Genomic DNA, 24,912 nt, shown 5'->3' with positions numbered 1-24,912 from the left:
GATAAAGAATTCTACATTGCTTCGGATAACTGGGAATTGGGCACAACAAACTACTTAGTCTGGGTACTCTTTCTTAGGAAGGGTATTATGTTCTGTTTGGTACTCTAACATCACGTTTTTCATAGAGAAAACCACTAGCTTTCACATCTAGTAACGGAATGGGAACTGAAAAATGAAGTTATTAAGCCTTCCCAAAAGCTGAAACATGGACTTTTGTTCTTCTCTTGATTTCATTAAACACGCAGATTCCAGAATAGGTTGACCAACAATTGTAGCAGGGTACCATCCCGTCTCTTAGAAGAATGTGACACCATCGCATAGCTTCCAGCACGGTGAAAACATTACTTTCTCACTTTTCCCACCCAAAGATACACAAATCCAATTCCTTTCCCCCTCTATTACATGTTGTACTGATTTCATCATTGCCACTGTGAACGGCAGTTTAATAAAAACACCCAATTTACGTAGGCACTTAGCTGGCTTTCGAACAGCAACACATAAAAACCCAGGCACTAAAGACACTGGAGATACACATTTATCATGAAGGCCTAATACATATTTATTGACTGATGCTGTACGATCTCCTAGATCTCTCCTAACCAAAACTCTAGAAACCTATTTAAAGACCTCTGGAAGAGAGTCGCAGAATCGAGACTATTTAGTACTGCAGAATCCCACACAAATAAATTGTAATTTTTCCAAAGTCGGTGGCCTACTTCACCGTCAAGCAACAGGGAGTAATTAATTCTTACTCGAAACTTAAAAGAATCGCTTGTCGGAGCAAGTTTCAGGTGTGGCCCTGGAAAGATGCCACGTTCCTATGGCAACCTCGAATCGCCATTTGAAGCGTTCTCGCGACCTCCCGCCCTGACGTCACTTCCGGTATCACCTGTGTGGTTACCGGGAGCTGTAAACAAGGTGTGCAAGCATCCAGAGAGCTGTCGGGATGCAGCAGAGCGGAGCGGGTGGAGGCCGTGGCTGCGCTCTGCTCCCACTGCTGGGCGTCCTGCTCTTCCAGGGTGAGTGCGCCGGCTGGTTCCCCCAACTTCCGGCCGGGGGGTTAGGGAAGATGGTCGGTTTTCCGGTTCCGGTGTGTGGGGGGGTCTCAGGAAAGCCCCCACATGGCTTCTAGCAAAGCAGGAAATGTGAGGGTGTGGGGAGGCTGCTCTCTTCCAGTATTCGCCACCCACTGAGCAGCCTGTCAGTGCTTTTCCTGAGCGCTGGGGACGACGGACCCTTTGCGTGACTCGCTTTGTATTGTGGTGCTGGCACGACTTCATAGAACCACGGAGGGCTCTGGCTTCGGGGGCACCCCGTCCTATCCTGTGATGACTTATCAGCGGTTGACCCTGCTGTGGTTTTGTGGGCTGTGTGCCCTGATTAGGATGGGGCAGTTCTAGTGCTCAGTAGTTTGGCTCAGTAATTTGGGGACAGAAAGTCGTAACTGTTGGTACGTTTGTTTTTTGTAGGTGGTTGTCAGGGACTAGGGAGTAAAATGGGCATTGGTCACAGAAGGGATGTGCTGTGATTTCGTTAACGCTGGAGAGGCATTTGGTTGAGGAAAAGCCACTGCTGGAGCATTTTAACGACATTTTTAAACTACAAGAAAGGGCATACCTTTTCTGTTAACATTTTAATCTATTAACCAATATCAGAAGTGCAGTATTCACGCTATGGCGCGTTCTAAGGATTTGGATACATTTTGCTTTGATGCAATTTTCAAATTGCATAAATTTCAGCCCAACCTAATTGCCTTCGTTTTAGGGTGCCATTATGTCCTGCGTGTGTGTGTGTGTGTGTGTGTGTGTGTGTGTGTGTGTCTTCTCAGGAAGTCGTATGTTAATAGATCAGAGTGAATTGTTAATTTCATAAAATTTCCCTGTGGTTAAGAGGGAATTTCTGAAGGGGGGCTTTAACATAAAGACATCAGTTCTAAATCTTAGCATGTAAGGCCAGGAAGTTTTTATTTATTTGATGACTAATATCCATGTTGCCAGCACACTCCTTGGTCCCTCCCAGCTCTCTGTGTCATCACAGGTGTCCAGTTTTTCAGCTAAATTATTTTGCAATATAATATGTAGACTGACCTACTGTAATCCTAGTTTCATCTGTCCCCATCCCCCAGATATTCAAAAGTCGTCCTATTGAGAAAAAAAAAATCTAGAAATGATGAGTGGTTTCGTAAACTTGATGTCATTTCACATAGAAAAGCATCCATCAATTATAGCAGACCAAATAATTCAAACTTCAAAGTTTGTGACCTGTATGTACTTGAATTGATTTATCTTTGTCTTTTATTTTATTTTTTAATGTTTATTTATTTATTTTTGAGAGGGAGAGAAAGCAGGGGATGGGCAGAGAGAGAGAGAGAGAGAGAGAGGGAGACAGAGAATCCCAAGCAGTCTCTGCCCTGTTAGCCCAGAGCCCCGGGAACCCCTGAACACTGAGATCATGACCTGAGCTGAAACCAAGAGTCAGATGCTTAACTGACTGAGCCATCCAGGTGTCCCTGTCTTTTGTTTTTAGAGCTGACTTTGGCTCAGGCCCTGATCTCTTGGTTTGGTTCGTGGGTTTGAGCCCCCGTGTGGGGGCTCCACATGGAGCCTGCTTGGGATTCTCTCTCTCTCTTCCTCTCTGCCCCTCCACGCTCTGTCTCTCGCTGTCTCTCAAAATAAATAAGCTCAACATAGCTTTATTCAGATAGAATTCACATGCCATACAATTTACCCATTTTTTTTTTCTTTTCAACGTTTTTATTTATTTTTGGGACAGAGAGAGACAGAGCATGAACGGGGGAGGGGCAGAGAGAGAGGGAGACACAGAATCGGAAACAGGTTCCAGGCTCCGAGCCTTCAGCCCAGAGCCTGACGCGGGGCTCGAACTCACGGACCGCGAGATCGTGACCTGGCTGAAGCCGGACGCTTAACCGACTGCGCCACCCAGGCGCCCCATAATTTACCCATTTAAAAGGTCCAATTGAGTGTTTTTTAGGGTGTTCACAGACTTGTGCAATCACCACCATAATCAACTTTAGAATGTTTTCATAGCTCCAAAGAGAAACTCCATATGCATTAAGTCACTCCCCATTCCTCCCTTCCCCCGCCCCGGGGCAGACACCAATCTACTTTCTACCGCAATGATTTGCCTATTCTGGACATCTCACATAAATAGAATCATACAATATATATTCCTTTGTGGCTAGGTTTTTTCACTTAGCATGTTTTCAAAGTTCACCCATTTTTTGGAATCTGTTTCACACCAGTGTTTATCTGCTTTTCCCCTTCAAAGATAGGACCCATTAAATGATTAGCTTGTTTGAATTCTCCAATTTGTAAACATAGTCCCGTTATATCAGTTGTCAAGTACATGGAAACGATAGTTTAGGCAGCCTAGGGTTCTTACACTTTTCTCCATTTAAGTGTGCACTTTTGTGAAACAAACGTTGACAGCTTTGTATTCCGGGAAGTTGAGTGTGTAAAACTTGGAGTTTTGTTTTGTCATATTCTTTTCTTTCCTTCTGTGCATAAAATTACATATGTTTCAGCATGATATTCTTGTTTTCCTCCCAGATTAAAAAAAACCTTGTTAATGGTTATATTTCTATTGTTGGCTATTTTGACTTGGCAAGAATGCTTTTTTACTCAGGAGAAAATATAAATATCCCTAAATACATTGGGTTTAGGATGAAAATTTCTGAATGAATGTAACAGTGGATTAGTTATTTTATTTTATTTTATTTTATTTTTTGGGTAGAGTAGACAAATTATTTTACATCTATTGATTGTAACATACTTTTAATTTTTAGGAACTAAATTTTTAGAAACTAATTTTTAGAAACTAAACATACCCGGGTAACTGGCACCTAAGTCAGGATTTAAAGTGTCACTGGTACTCCAGAAGCCTTCCTTATACTTCCTTCTGGTCATTATCCCTTCTCCCTGCAAGGGAGAGACAGGTACATTAGTTTAATTCATCCATGGATCTTACTTTTCTCTATATACTTAAGACCCACTTATGCAATTTTTAGATTTCAGTAAAGTGACTTTACATATTGATAACTTTGTGGTGAAATCATGCTAATGAACACGGAGTTAAGATATATTAACAAGAAATTGGTTGTTGGTAGACTTATTAATGGGGTACTTTAATTCAGTAACCAAAACTTGCCCAGAACTTGTAGATTTTATGCTTGTTTGGCAAGAATTTTTGTTTCATAAAAAGGAAACTGTGTTGATTTGGTTCAGTTGAATAGTACTGAGCATCCACAATGCCCTAGGTTCTGTTTTAATGAGCTCAGCCTCTATTGGAGAAGACAGACAAGCCAATAGATAATTTTAGAATCTGGTATTAAGAGAGAAATGTGCAAGGAACTGTGGGAGCACAGAAGAGATGCCCTTAATCAGCCATGAGGTTACAGGGAAGACTTCCTGGGTGTGCCACCGAAGTTCAATCTTGAAAGAAGTTGAGGGGCACCTGGGTGGCTCAGTGGGTTAAGCATCCGACTTTGGCTCAGGTCATGATCTCATGGTTCCTGAGTTTGAGCCCTCTGTGCTGTCAGTGCGGAGCCTGCTTCTGATCCTTTGTCCGCACTCCCCCTCCCCCGCTTCCCTGCCCCTCCCCTGATGATATTCTCTCTCTCTCTCTCTCTCTCTCTCCCCCCCCCAGCCCCAAATAAATAAATAAACTTAAAAAAAGAAGAAGGAGGAGGAGAAGGAGAAGTAGTAGTTAGAGATAGAGAGTAAGTAAATTCCAGACAGAGAGAGGAACATGAATAAGGCATAGAGTCTTTAAATAACTTTCCAGCAAATTTTTTGAGACGCATACTTTGGGTTAACTTAAATCACATGTGGAGTGTGTGTGTGTGTGTGTGTGTGTGTGTGTGTGTGTGACACAATCAGTGTGGAGTGTTGGCTGGAGGGCTGGAGGGACATTAAGGAGATTCTGACTTATAACTGTAACTCACATATTTCTTCTTTGCTCTAAACCAGGGCCGGCAAACTTTTGTAAAAGGATAGAGGATAAATATTTTAGGCTTTGTGGGCCATAAGTCTCTGTTGCAACTGCTCACCTCGGCTTGAGTAGCGCAAAAGCAGCCCTAGACAATATCTAAATGAATAAATGTGGCTGTGTTCTAATAAAACTTTATTTACAAAGAGTCATCGTATGCTAGATTTGGCCAGTGGGCCATAGTTTGCCGACCCTCACCCTACACCAACTGTCCACTGACATTATCTCTTGGCTATCTCAAAGGCCCATTAAACTTATCCGAAATCAAGCTAACGCTTTCTCCCCTTCCTTTCCCTAGTCTTTCCTGTGTCAGTGAATGGTATCACCAAGTCAGAAACCTGGGAACCGTCCTTGATACTGTTTCCCTAACATTCCACAACCAGTCTGCCACCAATCCTTACTGATTTTACTTTGTAAGTATGGTCTTCCTGGGTCTTTCCATGTCCACTACCACCATCTTAGTTCAAGCTTTATTTTTCACTTGGCTATTGGAGTAGTTTTCTAAGTAATCTCCTTATATTTACTCTTGACTCCTCCTCAGTGTCTTCCCTAGAGTGATCTTTTAAAAATGAAAACCTCATCATGTCTTTTTTCACTCAGTCCCACATTTAACTGTTTTCCATGGCTTCCCACTACGCTAAGAATAAGGACCCAAATCTTTAAGGTTCTGTATGACCTGCTTACCACCCATCCACATCTCCCTTTCTTTCATGCTGTTTGCCTTCCTTTCGGTTCCTTGGCTGCCTGTGTTCCTACTTGGCACAGGACCTTTGCATATGTTGTATTCTCTACCGGGAATGCTCTCCCTCTCCTCACTGTCACCCTTCCTTCAGAGCTCAACTCAAAAAGCAACTTTTTCAGGGAAGCTTTCATTAACCACTCCCTGCTCCCCTACTGTAATAGGTGCATTTCTGCTACTCTCTTGGTCTTTGCTTCAGAGTACTCGCCAGGTTTTGTAATTACACGTTTGTCTTTATGATTGATTTGATTGATATGTTGAACTTTTGATGTATTTTAAGCTCCAAAATAGGGAGCATATTTATTTTGCTCATGTTAATTCCAGGCTCAGAGGGTGGCACACGAATGGATGCTCAATTACTATATGTTTGAAGAGTGAGTGAGTGAATAAGTGTATTGTCAAGAAAGCCTTGGGATGGAGAAGGTCTAGGAGCAAGCAGTCACTGCTTTAGAGAGATCCAATAAAATCAGGATAGAAGGACACCTATTGGAGTTTTTCCAGTTTTAGGACATGATGCTCTTTACCAGAAATGGTAGTGGAGTCTGGATTGTGCTATAGGGGTCCAGAAGAGAAATGGGAAGGGGGGAAATGGAGATGCCAGGTGTATACTACTCTTTCACAAACTTGGGTTAGAAACGAAAGAGAGGGCAGTAGCTGGTAACACATAGTATCATGGGGTTAAGGGAAGATCATTATTATCTTGTTTTATTGTTATTTGTCTACCCATTTTTAAGGATGGGAGAGACTTCTTTGTGTTGAAACGAAGAGGCTGAGGGGGGAGAGGGCCCTCCGGAAAGGAAGAGGTGGAAGATAGTAGAGAGGGTTTTTCTGCTGAAGCAGGGCTTGGAGGGGAGGGCTCCAAGGCAGGACCAAAGAGGATGGCCTTGCATAGGAAAAGGGATACCACACCCTTTCAGACTGAAAGTATGGGTGGGTGTAGATGCAGGAAAATGCGTGGCTGGGCAGTTTGTAAAGCCTCACATTTCTTGAAAAAAGTAAGAGGAAACGTTTTCTTCTGAGAAAGAGGGATTTGGAGGTTGCGTAGAGGATGGTGAGAATGGCAAAGGTGTGAGGAATCCGAAAGAGGAGCTGATCAAGGCTGCTTCGTTAAGGGCTCGGCTATGGGTTGGAATCTGTGAATTTCTCATGGTAACTATCTGTGCAGTTGTGTGATTTTTCTCCTTTACCGTACACCAGCCACAGCCTAGGAGGTCATCTCGGGCTGAGCTTTTCCTGAATGGGTGCACTGGAAAGAGAAGGGTGTAGAGGACTTAAGAATGTTGGAAATACTGTAAAAAAGGGGGAGCGGAAGAGACTGCGTGACTAATGAGCACACTTGGTTCCTATACTAGAATTTCTGGTGACCTGTCCACCTCTTTCTCTCAGTCTGTGTCTGCTCCCTTGCCTCTGAATTTTTGCCTTCAAGGTGCTCACGAACAGGGGAAATAGTCTTTATAAATTGAGGGCAATCAACAGTATATGTACCTGAGGAGCATTATGTACTATTTGTTGTGAAAACAGTGAAGAAAGAGCAGTCAACTGCACCCAGATGAATCTTGGAAGGCATCACAGAGGGGGCTGCTATTTGGACAGGATCTTGAAGGTGTGTGAGCACCGTGGGGGTGGTACACACAGGCAGGATTGGTAAGAATGGGGAGAGCCTTCCAGACAATGCCACATTCGAAGAGAGGCACAGTGGCGTGAAAGGACCTAGTAAATTTGGGAAATGGTGGATATTCTGGGCGTGGTGGAGGGGATGGACGGGACGGGTAAGTGGGTGGAGTAGCAGAAGTTTGGGGCCAGGCTGTTCACTGTTTGGATTTTATTCTACAGCTCAAGAAGGAATTATTGAAGGTTTTTGAATGTTTGTGGTGTTCATTTAATAACAACAGCTAACATTTATTGAAAGATTCTATTTCAGATGCTATGCTAAGCATTTTTGTGTTATCTTATTTAATCTTACTAGATCCTAGCAGTGATCCAAGGAAGTAGGCCTTGTCGCTCTTCCATTTACTAAGTGAGGAAACTGAAGCTTGAGTAGGTTAGGCAACTGTGATCCAAATCTTACAGCTAGAAAGTAGCTGGGCTAGAACGGAGGTCCAGGTCTATCTAATTCGAAATCCATGCTTTTCAAATCTCTCAACTGTACTTATGTTTTAGGATAAAGGAGTAGTATGGGGAGAGTGTAGATTATCCATCCATTTTCAGCTCCCAGTTAAAAAAAAAATTCTTTTTTACATTTATTTATTTTTGAGAGACAAAGGGAGACAGAGTGCGAGTGGGGGAGGGGCAGAGAGATTGGGAGACACAGAATCCGGAGCAGGCTCCAGGCTCCGAGCTGTCAGCACAGAGCCCGACGCGGGGCTCAAACCCACAAACCGTGAGATCATGACCTGAGCCGAGGTTGGATGCTCAACTGACTGAGGTGCCCCTCCAGCTCCCAGTTTTTGAGCTTGTTCTTGAGTAATGAGTAAGGTGGATCGGGAGTGAGGGCTTAGGAGAGAGTAGGGGCTGAGGGATGAAGGCTTTTGGGGCAGAGGAACATCATTTGCAAAGTCATAGAAGGAACGACAGATCTAGCATGGCAAAGCCAGAGTGGATTCGATGGAGGAAACAGAAGTAATCCTTATCTTTGAGATGGGTCAGATCTCATTCGAGTTGTGAGCTCAGCCTTGGTCTCCTCCTTTTAAGAGGAATGTGAACAGACTAGATTATCTTGAGAAGAGCAAGAAAAATGATTCAAAGCAGACAGAGGTGAAGGCGTTGATGACTCATAGCTGGGCCTGTGACGGGCAGGGTTGAGAGTGTAGGCAGAACTGAAGAGGTGGCCATAATAAGGTTGAAGCCATCTGACATGCACGGGGCGCTTATTCAGGGGTAGGCAGGCTTTCCAGGGTTACACCTATTTTCACTCATTTATTCCTCGCAGTGACCTACTGAGGCCAGCGCTGTTATTCTCATGCCCACCAGGGTGAGAAACTGAAGACTAAAGTAACTTGCTAAGACCACAGGGCCAGCAAATAATTCAGCTGGGGTTTGCCTCAACCGGAGGGCCTGCTGGTTTTCAGATTGGTGTGTGGGTTTGCGCTCTTCTGAAACCTTGCTGCTCTGTTCGCCTTTGGCCTGCCGAAAGAATCATGGCTTGTTGCGGTAGAGAAGGAAGCAGTGAAAACAAAGTGCGGGTGACTTTCCTAAAAAATGACTCCCTGGTGGAAGATAAATTTCTCCTCTGCATTCGCTGAACGTGGAGGGGATTGGTCAGAGGAAAGCGGAAGCTCTTCCCCGGGGAACTGGGATGCCGGATTTGGATATCTGAGCCAGTTTTGGAAAGAGTTCAATCTCTGGAGGGTTTGGAAACGATATCTTATTTTTACATTTTAAAATCTTGTTTTGTTTTTTTTTTTTTTAAACGTTTATTCATTCTTGAGGGTCAGAGAGAGACTGAGGGCGAACGGGGGAGGGGCAGAGAGAGAGGGAGACACAGACCCCGAAGCAGGCTCCAGGCTCTGAGCTGTCGGCACAGAGCCCAACACGGGGGCTGCAACTCATGAAGAGTGAGATCATGACCTGAGCCCAAGTCAGACGCTTACCCGACTGAGCCATCCAGGTGCCCCTTTATTTTTACATTTCAGAATGCATTAAATTGTTCTGTTTTCTTCCCCCATGATTTACGTTTAATGGATGTGGGATTCATTAACCAGAGGGAAGAATAAAATACAACCAGATAGAACCTTGGAGCAGCTTTCTAAAATTCTTTGAAACAAAATGCGCTATTCTTGTTTCCTGTTCTCATTTTGCTGGTGGTCGAGACAGCGGTAGCTTTGGGTTACAACTGTGCTGTACTTGGGGATAAGTCCCTTCGACCACAACAGCTGCCATAATTCCTGGCAGGGAGTGGGGGTGGGGCGGATGTGTGTGTGTGTCGAGGGGGAGTGAGTGGCCTTGCCTTTCAGCTGCTGTGGGCAGACCGACTTGTTTGTACTTCATTTGACCACAGTCTGTCTTTGGAAAGATGCTGGTGTTTTAGATTTTTTAGGTTTTAGATGGTGTTTAGGTTTCAGATTTTTACCCAAGCATTCATGCTGTGACTGAATATCGTAAACTGACAAAAATACTCTCCTTGGTTAACGCAGATATCTGCTCCTTGGCCTTTTGGGCCTGCCTGACAAGATATTTGTTACTCCGAGAGCCCTGAAAGTGATAGTGTCTCCGCACTGTTCACTCACATCTGTATATCCCGCCCAGCTGCATACCTTTTAAATGTTTGGGCTTTGCTCTGATTAGGTGTTTACATCGCCCTTTCCTTGGAGATTAAAGCGGATGCGCATGTCCGGGGTTACGTTGGAGAGAAGATCAAGTTGAAATGCACCTTCAGGTCGACTTCATCTATCACTGACAAACTCACCATAGACTGGACGTACCGACCCCCCAGCAGCAGTCGTACTGAATCCGTGAGTTATTTCCTCTTGAGGAAACTTCTTTGAGTCTTCTGTGGCCCACAGCTCTGGAGTCCTTTTACTCCAAGTCCCAGGCCCCCCTTAGACCTTCTCATCTTAGAATCAAAGATAAGCTTCTGTCCTATATGGCGTCCATTTGGTCGTATACGGCTTTTTATTCTTCTATGGGAGGATTTTGTAAATACGCTATGTAGGAAAAAAAAATTGCCAGAAACTCAGAGGAAATGTGGTTCACTTTTGTTTCCCGTTTGTTGTTTCTTTTTGCATGTTTTCCTAGCTTATTTTCAGATTCCAAGTACTACCACGAGTATCTCCAGGACTGCTGGCTAGAAAAAATTCTATCGGTCCCAGTCATAGATATCCTGTCTCATAAAGCTGCTCATTTCCTGTGGCATGAGGTTGTCTCAATGGGTGTATCTGTTTGTGTATCTGTACTCAGTAGATTTATCTTGGCACCGTGTCCTAGCATGTAAACATCTGCACTGATTTATATAGTTCCCTTCAAAGGGGATGGTGGCACCTCGTGTTGATGACAGATGCTGTTGGTGACAGATGGCCTTGCAACGTTAGAAGCAATATACTTTATACACACATATAACACACATTTATGGCCCAGATCCCATTGTTGATGTCTAATTGGAGATTGCAATGCTATTAAAAAACCCTTTCTCTTTATGCTTCCAGCAGCATCCTTTGTTCAGGATAGATGCTATCGAGGATGCAAATGTCATAGCTGTATTTTCGAAAGTATCCCTAGTTTGTTTATACTGTGTTCTTCCCTGGGAAACTTTCTCTTTGATCTTAATATATAAGGTTTGGGTTTTGTTTTAGGACCCATTATTGAGAGCCACAGAGCTTGGAACCAGGTAGGGGGCTGCAGTGAAGGAAGCTAGGCTGTATTCCTGGTTCCTCTTCCTTAAAACAGTTCATTTGGTTTTGAGTTATCGGAAAACTATAGCTGGCCTTATTTGGCTCTGCCTCCTTGGCCAAAAGCAGGACAGAGCAAGCAGTGGTAATCTTCTTGGGTCGGAAACCTTAAATGCAAATAGCAGTTCTCATATGGTGCTGTTTTTTCTGTGAGACTGATTAGAAAGCCAGCAAGCTCACCTGCATTGGAATCAGTGGACCTTTATTTATTTATTAAAAACGCTTTTTTATTTATTTGAGAGAGACAAAGTGCTAGTGGGGGAGGGGCAGAGAAGGAGGGAGACACCAAATCCGAAGCAGGCTCCAGGCTCCGAGCCGTCAGCACAGAGCCCGACGCGGGGCTTGAACTCACGAACCGTGAGATCCTGACCTGAGTCGAAGTCAGCCGCTCAAACGACTGAGCCACCAGGCGCCCCCTGGAATCAGTGGACTTTTAAAGCCCCGTTACATGATGTCGCAGTCCAGGCCAAGTCAGTCAGGATTCTGTCTGAGTAATCGGTTAGCGAGTATTAGAGAGTCACCAGTTTAACGTGGAACTTACAGGTTGGATTAATCTTAGAGATACACAGCAGGATTTGTTTTGTCAGTGAGGAGCTTCAAGCCCTTTTACAGAGATGCTGATGATCAGTGGTCGGCATTCTTCACCTCCCTCTTTGTTTGTTTTCAAGATTTGATTTTTAAGTAATCTCTACACCCAAAGTGGGGCTCGAGATCGAGTCGCTGATCCACCGACCAAGCCAGCTGGGTGCTCCCTCCCTCCCGTCTCATGGCGCTCGTTACACACGTTATTATTTCTTCCTATCTGAATTTCCCCCTTAGACCAGAAGATTCATGACAGCAGGGACTGACTATGCCTGTTTGGCTCTCACTATATCCTTTTGCTTAACCCAGTGCCTAGCGCATAGTAGGGGTGCCGTAAATATTTGTCGAATGGATACATGGATAACGGAACTGAGAAGTGATTCAGCATCTTCTCCGGGAAGTTGCTCTTCAAAATTGGGCAACTGAGTGCTTGCAAATGGGAAGGTACCAAGTAAACAGATAAAGAGGAAGGCCTTGAAACGTTGCATAAGAGAGAAAGATCATATTGTATTGTAGTACTTGCCTGGCCCACCACCAGACACATACTGAGGTGCTTTTGGCGACAAAGTGTCTGATAATTGATCTGAAGCCACGTCATTTTGATTCAACAGACATTCATTGAGTACTGATGGGTACTCATTGACTTGCGGTGGGTTTGTAATAATTGCCAAGATAACTTGAGAGACGCTTGACTATATCATAAGAGAATATTTGAGAATGAACAAGTACCTTCCCTTGCCCACTTACTAGCTGTGTGCCTTTGAGTAGCTCGCTTAGTTTTTGGACTTGTTTCCCTTTCTATAAATTTGGAATAGTTGTACCAGCCCCATGGATAGTTCACCGTTGTTATGACACTCAAGTGAGTAAATCTATGGGAATCATTTGCAAACCATAAGGTAGTATACAAATAATTAGCTGTGACTTTAGAGTAGGGTTTCCCTGGGGTGCCTGGGTGCTTCAGTCAGTTAAGCGTCCGACTTTGGCTCAGGTCATGATCTCACGGTTGGTGAGTTCGAGCCCTGCGTCGGGCTCTGTGCCGACAGCTCAGAGCCTGGAGCCTGCCTTGGATTCTGTGTCTCCCTCTCTCTCTGCTCCTCTCCTGCTCATGCTCTGTCTCTCTCTGTCTCAAAAAAAAAAAAAAAAGTTATAAAAAAAAAAAGAAGGGTTTCTCAGCTTTGGTACTACTGACATTTTGCGCTGGTTAATTCTTTGTTGTGGGGGCCTACCTGGCACACTGTAGGATTTTTATCAGTATTCCTTGACCTCCACCCACTAGATGCCAGTGGCAGTCTCCCCACCTGTGACAACCAAAAATGTCTCCAGATATTGCCAGATGTCTCCTGGAGGCCCCAATTGCCACCACCCAGTTGAGAACTACTGCCTTAGGACTTCAGGGAGAATTTGGAAGAGCTTTGAGAGTTAGGATTCTGGGACTCTTTTGTCAGGCCTTTTCCTGATAAGTTGTATTAACTTGTCTTTTAGCCTATAGGAGGGAGGTGAACAAAACATGAAAATAAAAAAATAAAAATAAAAAAATAGGATGGAGGTGAACAAAACATAAAAAAAAAAAAAGTCCAACCTAGAAAACCCATCATGCATTTGCATTTTGTTTTGGACCTACTGAGCTTTACATTGTCACTGCAGTTTGGAAATGAACTTTCTTTCCTTCTGGTGTTTGCTTTTCTTAGATTTTTCATTATCAGTCTTTCCAGTATCCAACCACAGCAGGCACGTTTCGGGATCGAATTTCCTGGGCTGGAGATGTGTACAGAGGGGATGCGTCTATCAGCATCAGCAACCCTACCCTCAAGGACAATGGGACATTCAGCTGTGCCGTGAAGAATCCCCCGGACGTGCACCATAACATTCCCGTGACAGAGCTAACAGTCACAGAGAGGGGTAAGCTAACTGCCGCCAACCTGCTGCGGGGCTTTGTGCCTCCTGTGGCGCTTGCCCGGGTGGTCAGGGACAAGCTAAACTACCTGTCTTTGTGAGCCAGTCAGTCAGTGGGGACTTCTGCCATGCTAATTGTCTCTTAGGATGAATTTCTTAATCTTTACTTTGCAACCTGCAGCTGTCATTCAATTGTTGTTCTAGTTTCCCCGTGAATCTCTTTTATTTTAACTTCAGGTGACCAGAGGTCTTGTGGGATGCATGGCAAAGCCCTCCGTAAAGGGGGGCTTGTTACCTGTGTGAAAGATAGGTCATTTGATTTCCCTAGTCCGTTTGTGCCCTCAGTTGTGAGGCCGTGTTCTTGCCCGTGTCTTGAAAGGGTGCCCCCTCTAACGAGGGGGGCAGCATACTTCTTTTATGTTGGAAAGGGCAGCAGTTTCCTTTTGGTGTGAAACCCAAGGAAAGTAGGTTAAGGACTGACCTTTTTTTTTTCCGACATTATTCCCTGGTGACTCCTGAGTGGCCATTCTAATCCTCAGTTGGATTGGAGCCAAAGACCTAGAGATACAGAACGGCATTGTGGTTCGTTATAGATGGCCTATCATTTCACAGGTCTTTCTCAAGTCTGTCTGTCTGTCTCCCTTCCTTTCCCTTCTCCCTCTCTTTCTTTAAAAAAAAGTTTTTTTTTTTTTTTAACATTTATTCATTTTTGAGAGACAGAGCATGAGCTGGGGAGGGGCAGAGAGAGAGAGAGACACAGAATCTGAAGCAGGTTCCAGGCTCTGAGCTGTCAGCACAGAGCCCAACGCAGGACTCGAACCCACAAACTGTAGGATTGTGGCCTGAGTCCAAGTCGGATGCTTAAGGGACTGAGCCACCCAGGCGCCCCTCTTCTTTCTTTTGTTAAGATGGTAACTCAAGGTTTAGGGGCGCCTGGGTGGCTCAGTCGGTTAAGCGTCCGACTTCAGCTCAGGTCACGATCTCGCGGTCCGTGAGGTCAAGCCCCGCGTCGGGCTCGGGGGCTCATGGCTCAGAGCCTGGAGCCTGCTTCCGATTCTGTGTCTCCCTCTCTCTCTACCCCTCCCCCGTTCATCCTCTGTCTCTGTCTCAAAAATAAATAAACTTTAAAAACAAAAAATTAAAAAAAAAAAAAAAAAAGATGGTAACTCAAGGTTTCAAAGATCCAGTCACGCTCATGCTGCTGGCTGCAGTAGAAAGTAGTATAGTGTTTTTGGAAGACAGTTTGGTAGTATGAGTCTGTGTGCCCCTTGATCCAGTAATACCATGTAAAATTTTATCTTAAAGAAATAGAGGTAAATATGAAGATTTATGTACAAAGATGATCATCATAAAGTAACTTGTAGATTCAAGGAATTGGAAACAATTTGAACGTCTAGCATTGCAATCCTGGTTCAACAAATGCAATCCTGGTTCAATCCTGGTTCTATCACAGTGTGCTAGAATACTATGCTGCCGTTAAAAAATAACACCCAGAAGGAATTTTTAATGACCCGAGAAACATTTATTATATGGTACCTAAAAGAGGGGTCTGGAAACAGTCTGTAAAATATGATCCATACTTCTAAAAATGTGCACTCTCCTCCCTACCTGCAGACCCACACCCACGTACTCCAAGAAAGCACCGGACGGGTAGATACCAATGCGTTAATCCTAGGGAGTGGGACCGTGGCTACGTTTTTATTCTTTTTGTCCCTTTGTGTACTTTCTACCCCTTCTACCATGAATTTATTCCTGTTGTGATCAGAAGAAATACAAGAGCAGGAGCACCTGGGTGGCTCAGTTGGTTGAGCGCCCGACTTCGGCTCAGGTCACGATCTCGCGGTTCGTGGGTTCGGGCCCCGCGTGGGGTCCTGTGCTGACAGCTCCGAGCCCAGAGCCCGCTTCAGATTCTGCGTCTCCCTCTCTCTCTCTGCCTGTGTCTCAAAAATAAATAAACATTAAAAAAAAAAAAAAAAGAAATACACGAGCAAAAGTAAAAGCTTTCTCAGGTCAAAGGAGGCCCTTTTGCGCGTCCCGCCCTCTCACCTTTCCTTTCCCCCCGTCTAGGGTTTGGCATCATGCTCTCCTCTGTGGCCCTCCTCTCCGTCCTTGTCTTCGTCCCCTCAGCCGTGGTGGTTGTCCTGCTGCTGGTGAGGATGGGGAGGAAATCAGCTAGGCTGAAGAAGAGGAACAAGTCTGGCTACAAGAAGTCGTCTATTGAGGTGTCAGATGAGTAAGTCCGGCTGGAGCCCTGAGCAGCCTGTCCCTTTCTTCTTCGGAGCTGTGCTTTGTGGACAGTACCCAGAGATCTGAATCCACGCCTTTCCTTCTTCCCAGGCCAAGTTTAGTTCTGCCGAGGAGTACCAGAGGGAAGGTTGGAGGTGAAACTGGTGGATATTAATTCAGAGAGAGAGGTGGAGGGGTGAACAGTATGGTCCTACTCTCTCCTTCGGAAATCAGATTAGACTCTGCTATGGTTCTGCATACACATCCCCAAGGAGATCACATTCCTTCCAACTTACCAGGAAATTCCAACAAGTCGGTTATTTTTCCCTTCTTGTTTCGACACCAAGCTGATGTCTCCCGACAGAAAATGCCTAAGCAGTGAGGAAGGCCTTAAGAATAACAGCCTTAGACGGCAAAAACCGATTTAAAGCAGCAAGATCTGTTCTTGGTCAGCAGATGCTCTGAGGGGCTAATGGGATTGTGATTATCCAATCACATTTATGAAACGTCATGTTGCCAGTGAGCAGGCATGATCCAGTAGTTTCTCTAAGAATAAATCTGCTAAAAAAAAAGGTGACAGAGTCTGCATGAAAACCCTTTTCATTCTCCATTGTCTATACCAGGGGTTCCTAACGTTGGGAGGGAACGCTTACCTGGGGAGGGTCTAAAATGTTCTCTGTGTGTGTGTATGTGTGCGGGCACGTTCATGCGTGTGCATTATTTCACGGGAGAGGGCCCTTTCCAAGGAATCTGTGGGCCCGCTAAAAAAGTAATGAGCTCTTGGTAGAAATACTAAAATGTCTATTTCTAAGCACAATGTAACAAGCCTCCTCCTTAGGTCACATTGTTTCCTGACATTTCTTCTCTTTCACTCCACCTACCAGCTGCATTGAGCTTATTTGCTTCTCTGAACACACTGTATACCCTCAAGTCTTTTTTTTTTTTTCCCCCACATGCTTTTCTCTCACTTGGAATCCTCCCCTTCCCTCTCTTGTTTGCCTGGAAAACTCTTCCTTGTCCTACAAGAAGACCCAGATGAAGTGTCTCCTTCTTGTGAGTGTCCCTGAGTCGTGCCCCCCCCCCCCCCACCCCGGAGAGTAGGCCACTCCCTCCTCTTTGCTGCCATAGCAGTTTGACCTTAAGGACTGAAACATTTTATTACATCGTGTCATAAAGTACTCATTAAGTTTCAACAGGTTTCTCACACCCATGAGATTGTGAGCTCTTTAAGGGGCAGTGTTTTATTTATGTCTGTACCCCCAGCTCAGCACAATGGCTGATCCGTGGTGGCTCATACATTCGTTTCTAAATGAACGATTGGGAACAACCCCTATTTATTGGGCACTTCCTATGTGTCAGGCACTGTGGGACGTGTTTTACATGTGGTTATTTTTTATCCCAGAGCTTAAGTCACCTGCCTAGTCACCCTGCTAGTAAGTGGCAGAACTGGAATTTAAAACGCCACCTGTCTGACTTCAACAGCGGCGTGCTTAACTGCTCTACTGTGCCGAGGACAGTCATTGTTCAGATCTGGTTTGTCCTTTTTCTCCAGCACTGACCAGGAGGAGGCGGACGACTGCATGGCCAGGCTTTGTGTTCGTTGCGCCGAGTGCCTGGTAAGCCCGTGCCATTTCTTGGTTTGCTCTTCACACTCCTTCTTCCTACTGACTTACGGGGACCCTTGCTCCCAGAGGCAGCAGAGGATGCTTGGATAGATCCAAGGCAAGGTCTTCCTTTAAAGCGTTTTGGTCTCAGGGGACCCCTACTGATTCTTTTTTTTTTTTTTTTTTAAGTAGGCTCCATGCTCAGTGCAGGGCCTAACACAGGGTTTGACCTCACAGCCCTGAGATCAATACCTGAACTGAGATCAAGAGTTGGATGCTTAACCGACGGAGCCACTCAGGCGCCCCGACCCCTGCCGATTCTAACCATTATTTTGTTTTCTATCTCATGGGCATAGAGCGATGTCCTTAGGTTAGGGAAGGGACCGTGTAGAACTGTGCCAACTGACAGCGAACACCCTGAAAGATGGGTGCCTTAAGCCACTGGGTCACACTAGCAGATTTTGTCTGGTCGGACTCAGAGTCCTGAATTGAACTTTCCTGCTGTGTGTCAGTTTTTCCCCCGGGGAATCAGCGCGATACAACCTTTTGGGTGACTTGTGGCTTCATCAATAGGAAGTACCCCTGTCAAAGGCCAGAGTTTTGATTTAAATTTCAAAAGGCTGGTACCCCTCGCCTTTTAAGCTCTTGCCGTGATTGGTTGGCTTGTGCGGCTGTCCCAGGGTCCTAGGAGGAAAGACTCTCTGATGTGGTGCAATTGGAAACAGGTCAAAAGCAACTTACGATCTAATATGAAACATACCTGTCATTGCCGGGTTTAAGCTGGAGTTCTCTTTGTACTTATCGCCAAGCTCAGCCCTTGGCCAGATGACCTCAGCGTTCTTTTGTTCCTCTCGTTTTCAGACTTGAGTGTGATGGGTAAGGCGAGGGACAGTGCCAGTGAGGAGGACCTAGTTATAACCCTTCGGGGTTTGAGTACTTTGATGACACAAAGTAAGAGGGTTTTCATCCAGCTTTCAGATATTAATTCATTCAGCAGTTATTTAGTGAGCATCTGACATGTGCCAGATAGGATTCTGGGTACTTAGGAAGCACGAGTGAACAATACTGACAAAAATCTCTGCCCTCAAGTAACTTACATTCTTTTCCATGCCTAGAAAACGCTCATTCTCGGGGAGCCTGGCTGGCTCAGTCCGTAGAGCATGGGACTCTTAATCACGGGGTTGTGGTTTCAAGCCCCACATTGGTGTAGAGATTACTTAAAAAACAAGAAAGAAAGAAAGAAAGAAAGAAAGAAAGAAAGAAAGAAAGAAAGAAAGAAAGAAAGAAAACTCCAAGACACAACTGAAATGTCACTTTCTCATAAATTGGGGTACAAACAGTAACTAATGAAATCTTTTAAAAATAAGTGAACATATGGTATATCAGATGGTCCTCAATGCTATAGAGAAAAATAAAATAGGGAAGGGAGACGGGATGGCTGGAAGGCGGTATGATATTACATAGGGTGGCAGGGGATATCATCATCACTGAAATGATATTTGAGCAGACACCTAAAAGAAGCAGATAGGAAGCCATATAGCTGTTCTGGAGGAGCATTTCGGGCAGAAGAAATGGTAGGTGCAAAGGCTCGGGGGGGGGGGGGCATGATTGGCATGTTCTAGGAATAGCCAGGAAGCCAGCGTGGCAGGAACGAAGCAAGCAAGGTGAAGAATTGTATTCATTGGTATCAGAGAGAGAATGCTCAATCTTATAGAACATTGCAGGTGATGGGAATGATCTGGGTGTTTATTCTTAATGAAATGGGATGCGCTAGAGGTTTTTGAGAAGAGCAGAACCGTGAACTGATGTCTGTTCGCAAAGGGTCATCCTGGCTTCTGTATCGACAAGAGGCAGGACCATGGTCAGGGGACCCGGACAGTCAGAAAGCCCAGCTAAGAGACCTTAGCAATGACGCAGGTGAGAGAAGATGGTACTGGTTTGAACCAGGGTGGTAAGAAGTGGTTGTGTTCTGATTATAGTTTGAAGGTGAAGCCAGAAGGATTTATGGGTGGGTTTCATGTATATGGGAAAGAATGAGGAGTCAGGGATACTTAATTCCCTGGTTCTTGACTTTAGCAACTGGTGGAATAGATAGAAAAGGTAGATTAGATGTAGACCAGAGCCCTGGAGCTCTCCAAGATGGATAGACTTGGCAAAGGAAGAAGAATTGGTAGAGGAGTCTGAGAAGGAATGTCCAGCGAGCTAGGAGAAAACCAGGAGGGTTTGCTATCCTGGGAGCCCAGTGAAGCTTGAGTTTCAGGGAAAAGAAAGTGATCAGCTGTGTCAGTTGCTGCTGAGTCAGGTCAAGTAAAATTAGAGCTGAGGGTTGATTACTGGCCGGTCTGGTGGTGTGGGGGCCGTTGGTGACCTCGGCAGAAGCAGCTTCCGCGGGGTTGGCGGGGAAGAAATCCCGACCAGGGCAAGGTCAAGAAAGAACACGAGAGACATTGGCGACAGTGGGTGTAAACAGCTCTTGCAAGGAGTTTTGCTGTGAAGAGGTGCAGAGAAAGAGGGCAATAGGTAGCAGGGAGATGTGTTTCAAGGGTTACCTTTCTGTTGAAGATGAGAGAAATTACGGCACGTGTGTGTGTGATGGGCACGATTCAGTAGAAAAGGGAAAAATGATGCTGCAGGAGGGAGAGAGGAGGTTGCTGGAGTAACTCCAGGATGCAGTGGACAAGCGGGGATGCTGGCCTTAAATAAAGGCGGGGAGAGCAGACCCATAAGAATAGTAAGGAAGACCACACAGTTGGGCCCCGATGCAGGTGAGTGGGCACATACGGTGATGGGAGCTTGCGAAGCTTCCCTGCCGACTACTCTATTCCCATTGTGGGGAGAAAGCAAGGTCGTCAGCTGACAACAAAGTGAGGAGTAGGTGCTGGAGGTGCTGGAGGGAGGTTTGGGGAAGGAGGGAAGGCTATGGAACAGTAATCCAGGAAAATGAATGGCCTAGAGAAATGTGGTCTGCCAGGTAGTTCTAATGGGCCACTTGAGGTTAGAGGTAATGAATACAAATGTAAATAATAAGAGTGAGGGGCGCCTGGGTGGCTCAGGGGCTAAGGGTCCGACTTCAGCTCAGATCATGATCTTGCTGTTCATGAGTTCGAGCCCTGCCTGGGGCTCTATGCTGACAGCTCAGAGCCTGGAGCCTGCTTCGGATTCTGTGTCTCCCTCTCTCTCTGTCCCTCCCCCGCCCACATTCTGTCTCTCTCTCTGAAAAATAAGCATTAAAAAAAATATATATATATATATGTTTAAAAATAATAAGAGTAAGAATGAAAATAATGGTACCAGTAGCCAATCTTTAATAGCACTGACAGTGTTAGGCACAGGGCTAAGTGATTTCCATACATTGTCTCATTCAATTCTCATAGCCTTTCTATGAGGTGTCTATGAGTATTTTTATTACCCCCATTTTACAAATAAGGAAACTGAGGCTTAGAGACCGTTAAATAACTTTAAAGTTCACACAGCCAGCAAGGGGCGGAGCTGGGGTTGCGCTCAGAGAAACCCAGAAGCCGCAACTCCTCACTAGAGTCCCGCGTGTTCTGCGGACAGGCGCCTTTTCCTGCGTGTTGAGGTTTTAAAGAATATCCGCCACGGAAAAGGGAACCACTAGGGTCTCAAGACAGAAATTAGCCCCAAAGACACGAAATATGTTGAAGTCCTGTGACATTTCATGGGGATGTAGGTGTGTCGATGACGTTAATTTCACCGTTAATGTCGTCCCACGCCGAGCTCCATCCGAGGGGATCCTAGAATGTGGTCTTCGTCTAAGCTCTGAACGACACCTAGTATGGTGTCAGTGGCATTATACTTCATATAAACACCACAGCTGCTTTTCTTTCCCTCCAGGATTCAGACTATGAAGAGACATATTGATGAAAGGCTTCATGATGTAAGAAGAGTCACCTGATAGAAAATATCCTGTCCCACTGGCAGCTGAAGCCTCTCAGAGAATCGAAGCTGCTTGGATCGCTGTGCCGGAGGATTCTGGAAGCCATCCGTAGAGACGTTAGGAACCATTTATTTATTGAACAACTGTTCTTTTTATATTTATGAACTGTTCAAGAACTCCCAGAAGAAACTCCTACCTACCCCTTCTAATAACTTATGCTCTAATTGAATGAAGGAATTCTCTTCCTGAATAGAAAGAAACTCTTTGTTTTTGCCTTTGCCCTTGAACGTGTTACGTGCTTTCTTCTGGTTACTTGAGGGAAAATCCTAAATGTTGGCCACACCGCTGAGGCCAAAATATTTTTAAAAAATGAAATGGAGCTTGTAGTGTCCAGATGTGCGACGAGACGAGATGTTTGGGATAAGTATTCTTTGGCATTTGCTCCGTGAATGTTTTCAGCTGCGGATCAGCGCACAGCATGTACTCATTGGTTTGATGACATCATCCGTTGTGTTTGGGTGACTCAGAACTCTAATTTCCATAGAGTCGGTAGGGCCTGGAGCCCATGGTTTGCTTTGACTGGGCTTTTATTTTTTTTTTTAAATTTTTTCCAACGTTTTTTATTTATTTTTGGGACAGAGAGAGACAGAGCATGAAGGGGGGAGGGGCAGAGAGAGAGGGAGACACAGAATCAGAAACAGGCTCCAGGCTCCAGGCTCTGAGCCATCAGCCCAGAGCCCAACGCGGGGCTCGAACTCACGGACCGCGAGATCGTGACCTGGCTGAAGTCGGACGCTTAACCGACTGCGCCACCCAGGCGCCCCTGACTGGGCTTTTAAAGTATTAAAGTGTCGTCAGTGTCCAATTAAGGAAAGGAACAGTGACGTAGAGGGATCCCTTTCTTTTGTGTTGCTAGGTGCAGCTTCGAAAGGTTTTTTTTTTGTGGGGAAATGTATAGAATATTTTATCAGTTATTTGCAAGGAAATCATCTTTTTTTTTTTTTTTTTTTTTTTTAACAAATGCCACTCCAGAGTTCAAATGTTGGATTTACTTTAATGAGGCTTATGTTTATCGGAAATCATCTTTTGACCTTTGTTATTCTTCAGAACTTTTTTGAGTTCTAAAATGCGCCAAATATGAGTGAACCAAGGTATTTGCAAACTGTTTTTGTTTATGTCGTATTTGACATAAGGAAGTGAGGTCTATACTTCTCTATAGTCTATACTTCTCATTTCTATTCTCTCAGTACCTTATATCAGCTTCCTCCATTTTCCTGCAGCAACTGATTTCAAATTTTAATTTACATGGGATTTTCTACAAGCCATTAAGTAATACGTGTGACATGTCCAGAAGGGCTGATAGTATAGTCCTCTGTAAAAGAGCGATAGAGTTCACTTCTGGATTATGAGAGACAAAAATTATCCTCCCTCCTCCCATCTTTGTTTTTTGTTTTGTTTTGTTTTGTTTTCCCATGGTTCTTCACTAGGTGGCTAGGGAGGTTTCCGTATTATAGCCTAATACGCCCCATATGTTACACAAAAAATCACTTTGCCCAGATTTATGTTTAAAATTTTGGGTCATTAGTTCTGGAAGTCATCAGTAAAGACTTTAAGAATTATGATATGGGTTTGGCCTGGCCTCTTTTGTTAATCTAGTCCATACATAAGAGAGTCTGGTTCATTAATAGATATTACGATTTACCTCTGGTCACGTAAGGAAGTGAAAGAGGCAAAGACACGTTGACTGTTTATTTCCAGTGGTTGAGCCTCAGAGTCTTGGGCTGTTTGTCAAGTATATGGTTGTCTGGGGCCAGCCTGGTGACAGACACTCTGACACCACAGCAGAGACGGGAAAACATATTTGAGCAACAAGAGTAAATAATTTGGGTTCTGGGAGATTTGAAGATAGAGACCCAATTGTGGGGTAGACTTTTTGTGGGTCTGAGAAAGAGATGATGTGACAGGAACCCAGTTAAAACCGCATTTCATGAATTGAGGAACCGGGTTTGTCTGGGGTTTCTTGTAATTTCCTTTCAGGTGTGTTATGAGGATTAATCCAGTTGTAGTAAGCTTGTCACTGTAGGTAAAGGGTGCTGCGTGACCACTTGGTCATGTTATTTTGTAGCCTCGATCGTGATTTGAACAAGGCCCTTTCTTTTTAAGTGACCGAACAACAGCATCCTTCGTGGTAAGAGAGTAGACTGGGGATTTAGTCGTCTCCGTGGGTTTACGGTCGCACCAGTCATAAGGCTTCTGTCAGCGTCCTTCTTTATCTCTTACGTTGAGGTCTGGGTTACAGCCTTCCCCCCACCCCCAAAAGGAGCAAAAAGCAGTTCCTTTTTTTTAAAGATGGAAGAAAGATAACTTTTTTTTTAAATTTTTTTTTTCAACGTTTTTTATTTATTTTTGGGACAGAGAGAGACAGAGCATGAACGGGGGAGGGGCAGAGAGAGAGGGAGACACAGAATCGGAAACAGGCTCCAGGCTCCGAGCCATCAGCCCAGAGCCTGACGCGGGGCTCGAACTCCCGGACCGCGAGATCGTGACCTGGCTGAAGTCGGACGCTTAACCGACTGCGCCACCCAGGCACCCCAAAGATAACTTTTTTTTTAAACGTACTCTTTTTAATACCTTCTAAGGTGCTATTCTCCCTCTCTCTCGTTTTCTCTTCGCTGCTCTGTATGCAGAACACATCGAATGAAGACCAGCCTTGTCTAGAAAGGGAATTGAATTCTGAGAGCTTCAGAGGGGGTTAAAAGCCTTTCAGAATTTTTCTTTGGCTGCCGGAGGCTTTCCTCGTGGCTACACTATCTTACAAGTTTCGTGCATTGAGCTCTCAATTCCGTTATCTAATGTGAATTTATGAAATGCTTTGTGTTTCCCACGGGTCCCCTTGCCTCAGGCTTCGTGGAGAAGGTACTAGGTCTCCGCAACTCCCAAATCGTGCGCTGGTGTTTCTAGAGGGAATGTTGAATGTTCCTCTTTAAGGAGAATGTTTGGAGGCCAACTCCTCGATCTGAACGTTCTGTTGTGTCACTCAGTTACGGTTCTAAAAGGGAGCCGGGAAGACCCCCGGAGAGCGGACCAAGACTGTCATTTAATTGCACAACTGGAAACTTCGCTGCCAGAAGAGGCAGCTCCATTCGTTCGATTCCTGCGTTGGACTGTTGTTAACTGCTGCATTTCACAGCGTTTTTGTTTTGTTTTGTTTTGTTTTGTTTTGTTTTGCGGGAGAGTGTGCACCGTTGGGCCATGTGCACAGACGTTGTAACTCTTGATATCTTTACCACATCACAGTTAATAAACTGCTTTGCACTTTCTGGTGTGTATCTACCTGTAAAATGAGAGCTGTCATGTGAAAGGGGAGGAGGTTGTGGTTTTCAGCATCAAGCAGCCATTCGCGTCTAAGCTTTACCCCTGCAAGACCCTGCACGGATTCAGTGGGGTGCTGGAGCCAGTTCACCCAGCAAGAGCTGATCGTTAAATTTTTAGGAATTTTGCAAACTGATTGTTAAACCATTGGTGGCTTGAAATAGGCTGTGGTGGGTGTTTATGTAAGTTGCTGGCTTACCAGTACAC

General features: G+C 44.9%; 1 protein-coding gene across 4 annotated transcripts; it reads left to right on the top strand.

The window, feature by feature from the left end:
- The first annotated feature begins 885 nt into the window (after window positions 1–885).
- On the top strand, window positions 886–21,620 carry MPZL3 (myelin protein zero like 3). 4 transcript variants are annotated; one of them, XR_005792906.1, is made up of 7 exons: window positions 886–1,019; window positions 10,031–10,197; window positions 13,401–13,611; window positions 15,673–15,838; window positions 15,943–16,884; window positions 17,384–17,447; window positions 21,291–21,620. XR_005792906.1 is itself a non-coding variant. In XM_040483176.1 (6 exons), exons 1-6 carry the CDS (start codon window positions 947–949, stop codon window positions 21,315–21,317), a joined length of 708 nt encoding a protein of 235 aa, XP_040339110.1. In that variant the 5' UTR covers window positions 889–946; the 3' UTR covers window positions 21,318–21,620. The 4 variants fall into 4 exon arrangements, 2 of the variants coding, with proteins under 2 accessions (XP_040339111.1, XP_040339110.1); XR_005792907.1 differs by having other exon boundaries at window positions 887–1,019; window positions 16,858–16,884; XM_040483176.1 differs by lacking the exon at window positions 15,943–16,884 and having other exon boundaries at window positions 889–1,019.
- The last annotated feature ends 3,292 nt before the right edge of the window (window positions 21,621–24,912 follow it).

This window comes from Herpailurus yagouaroundi, unplaced genomic scaffold (genome assembly GCF_014898765.1).
Source record: "Herpailurus yagouaroundi ecotype Mexico unplaced genomic scaffold, PumYag 161, whole genome shotgun sequence".
Taxonomy (NCBI): domain Eukaryota; kingdom Metazoa; phylum Chordata; class Mammalia; order Carnivora; family Felidae; genus Herpailurus; species Herpailurus yagouaroundi.
The sequence above is the reverse complement of the archived record's forward strand: the minus strand, read 5'-3'. Positions and strand labels throughout refer to the sequence as shown.

What these genes read in the sequence shown, in the direction of transcription:
- MPZL3 (XM_040483176.1), top strand. Translation starts at nt 947, where the DNA reads ATGCAGCAGAGCGGAGCGGGTGGAGGCCGTGGCTGCGCTCTGCTCCCA. An exon ending in GGGCGTCCTGCTCTTCCAGG is followed by an intron (nt 1,020 to 10,030) that starts GTGAGTGCGCCG and finishes TGCTCTGATTAG; the next exon opens with GTGTTTACATCGCCCTTTCC. An exon ending in GCAGCAGTCGTACTGAATCC is followed by an intron (nt 10,198 to 13,400) that starts GTGAGTTATTTC and finishes TGCTTTTCTTAG; the next exon opens with ATTTTTCATTATCAGTCTTT.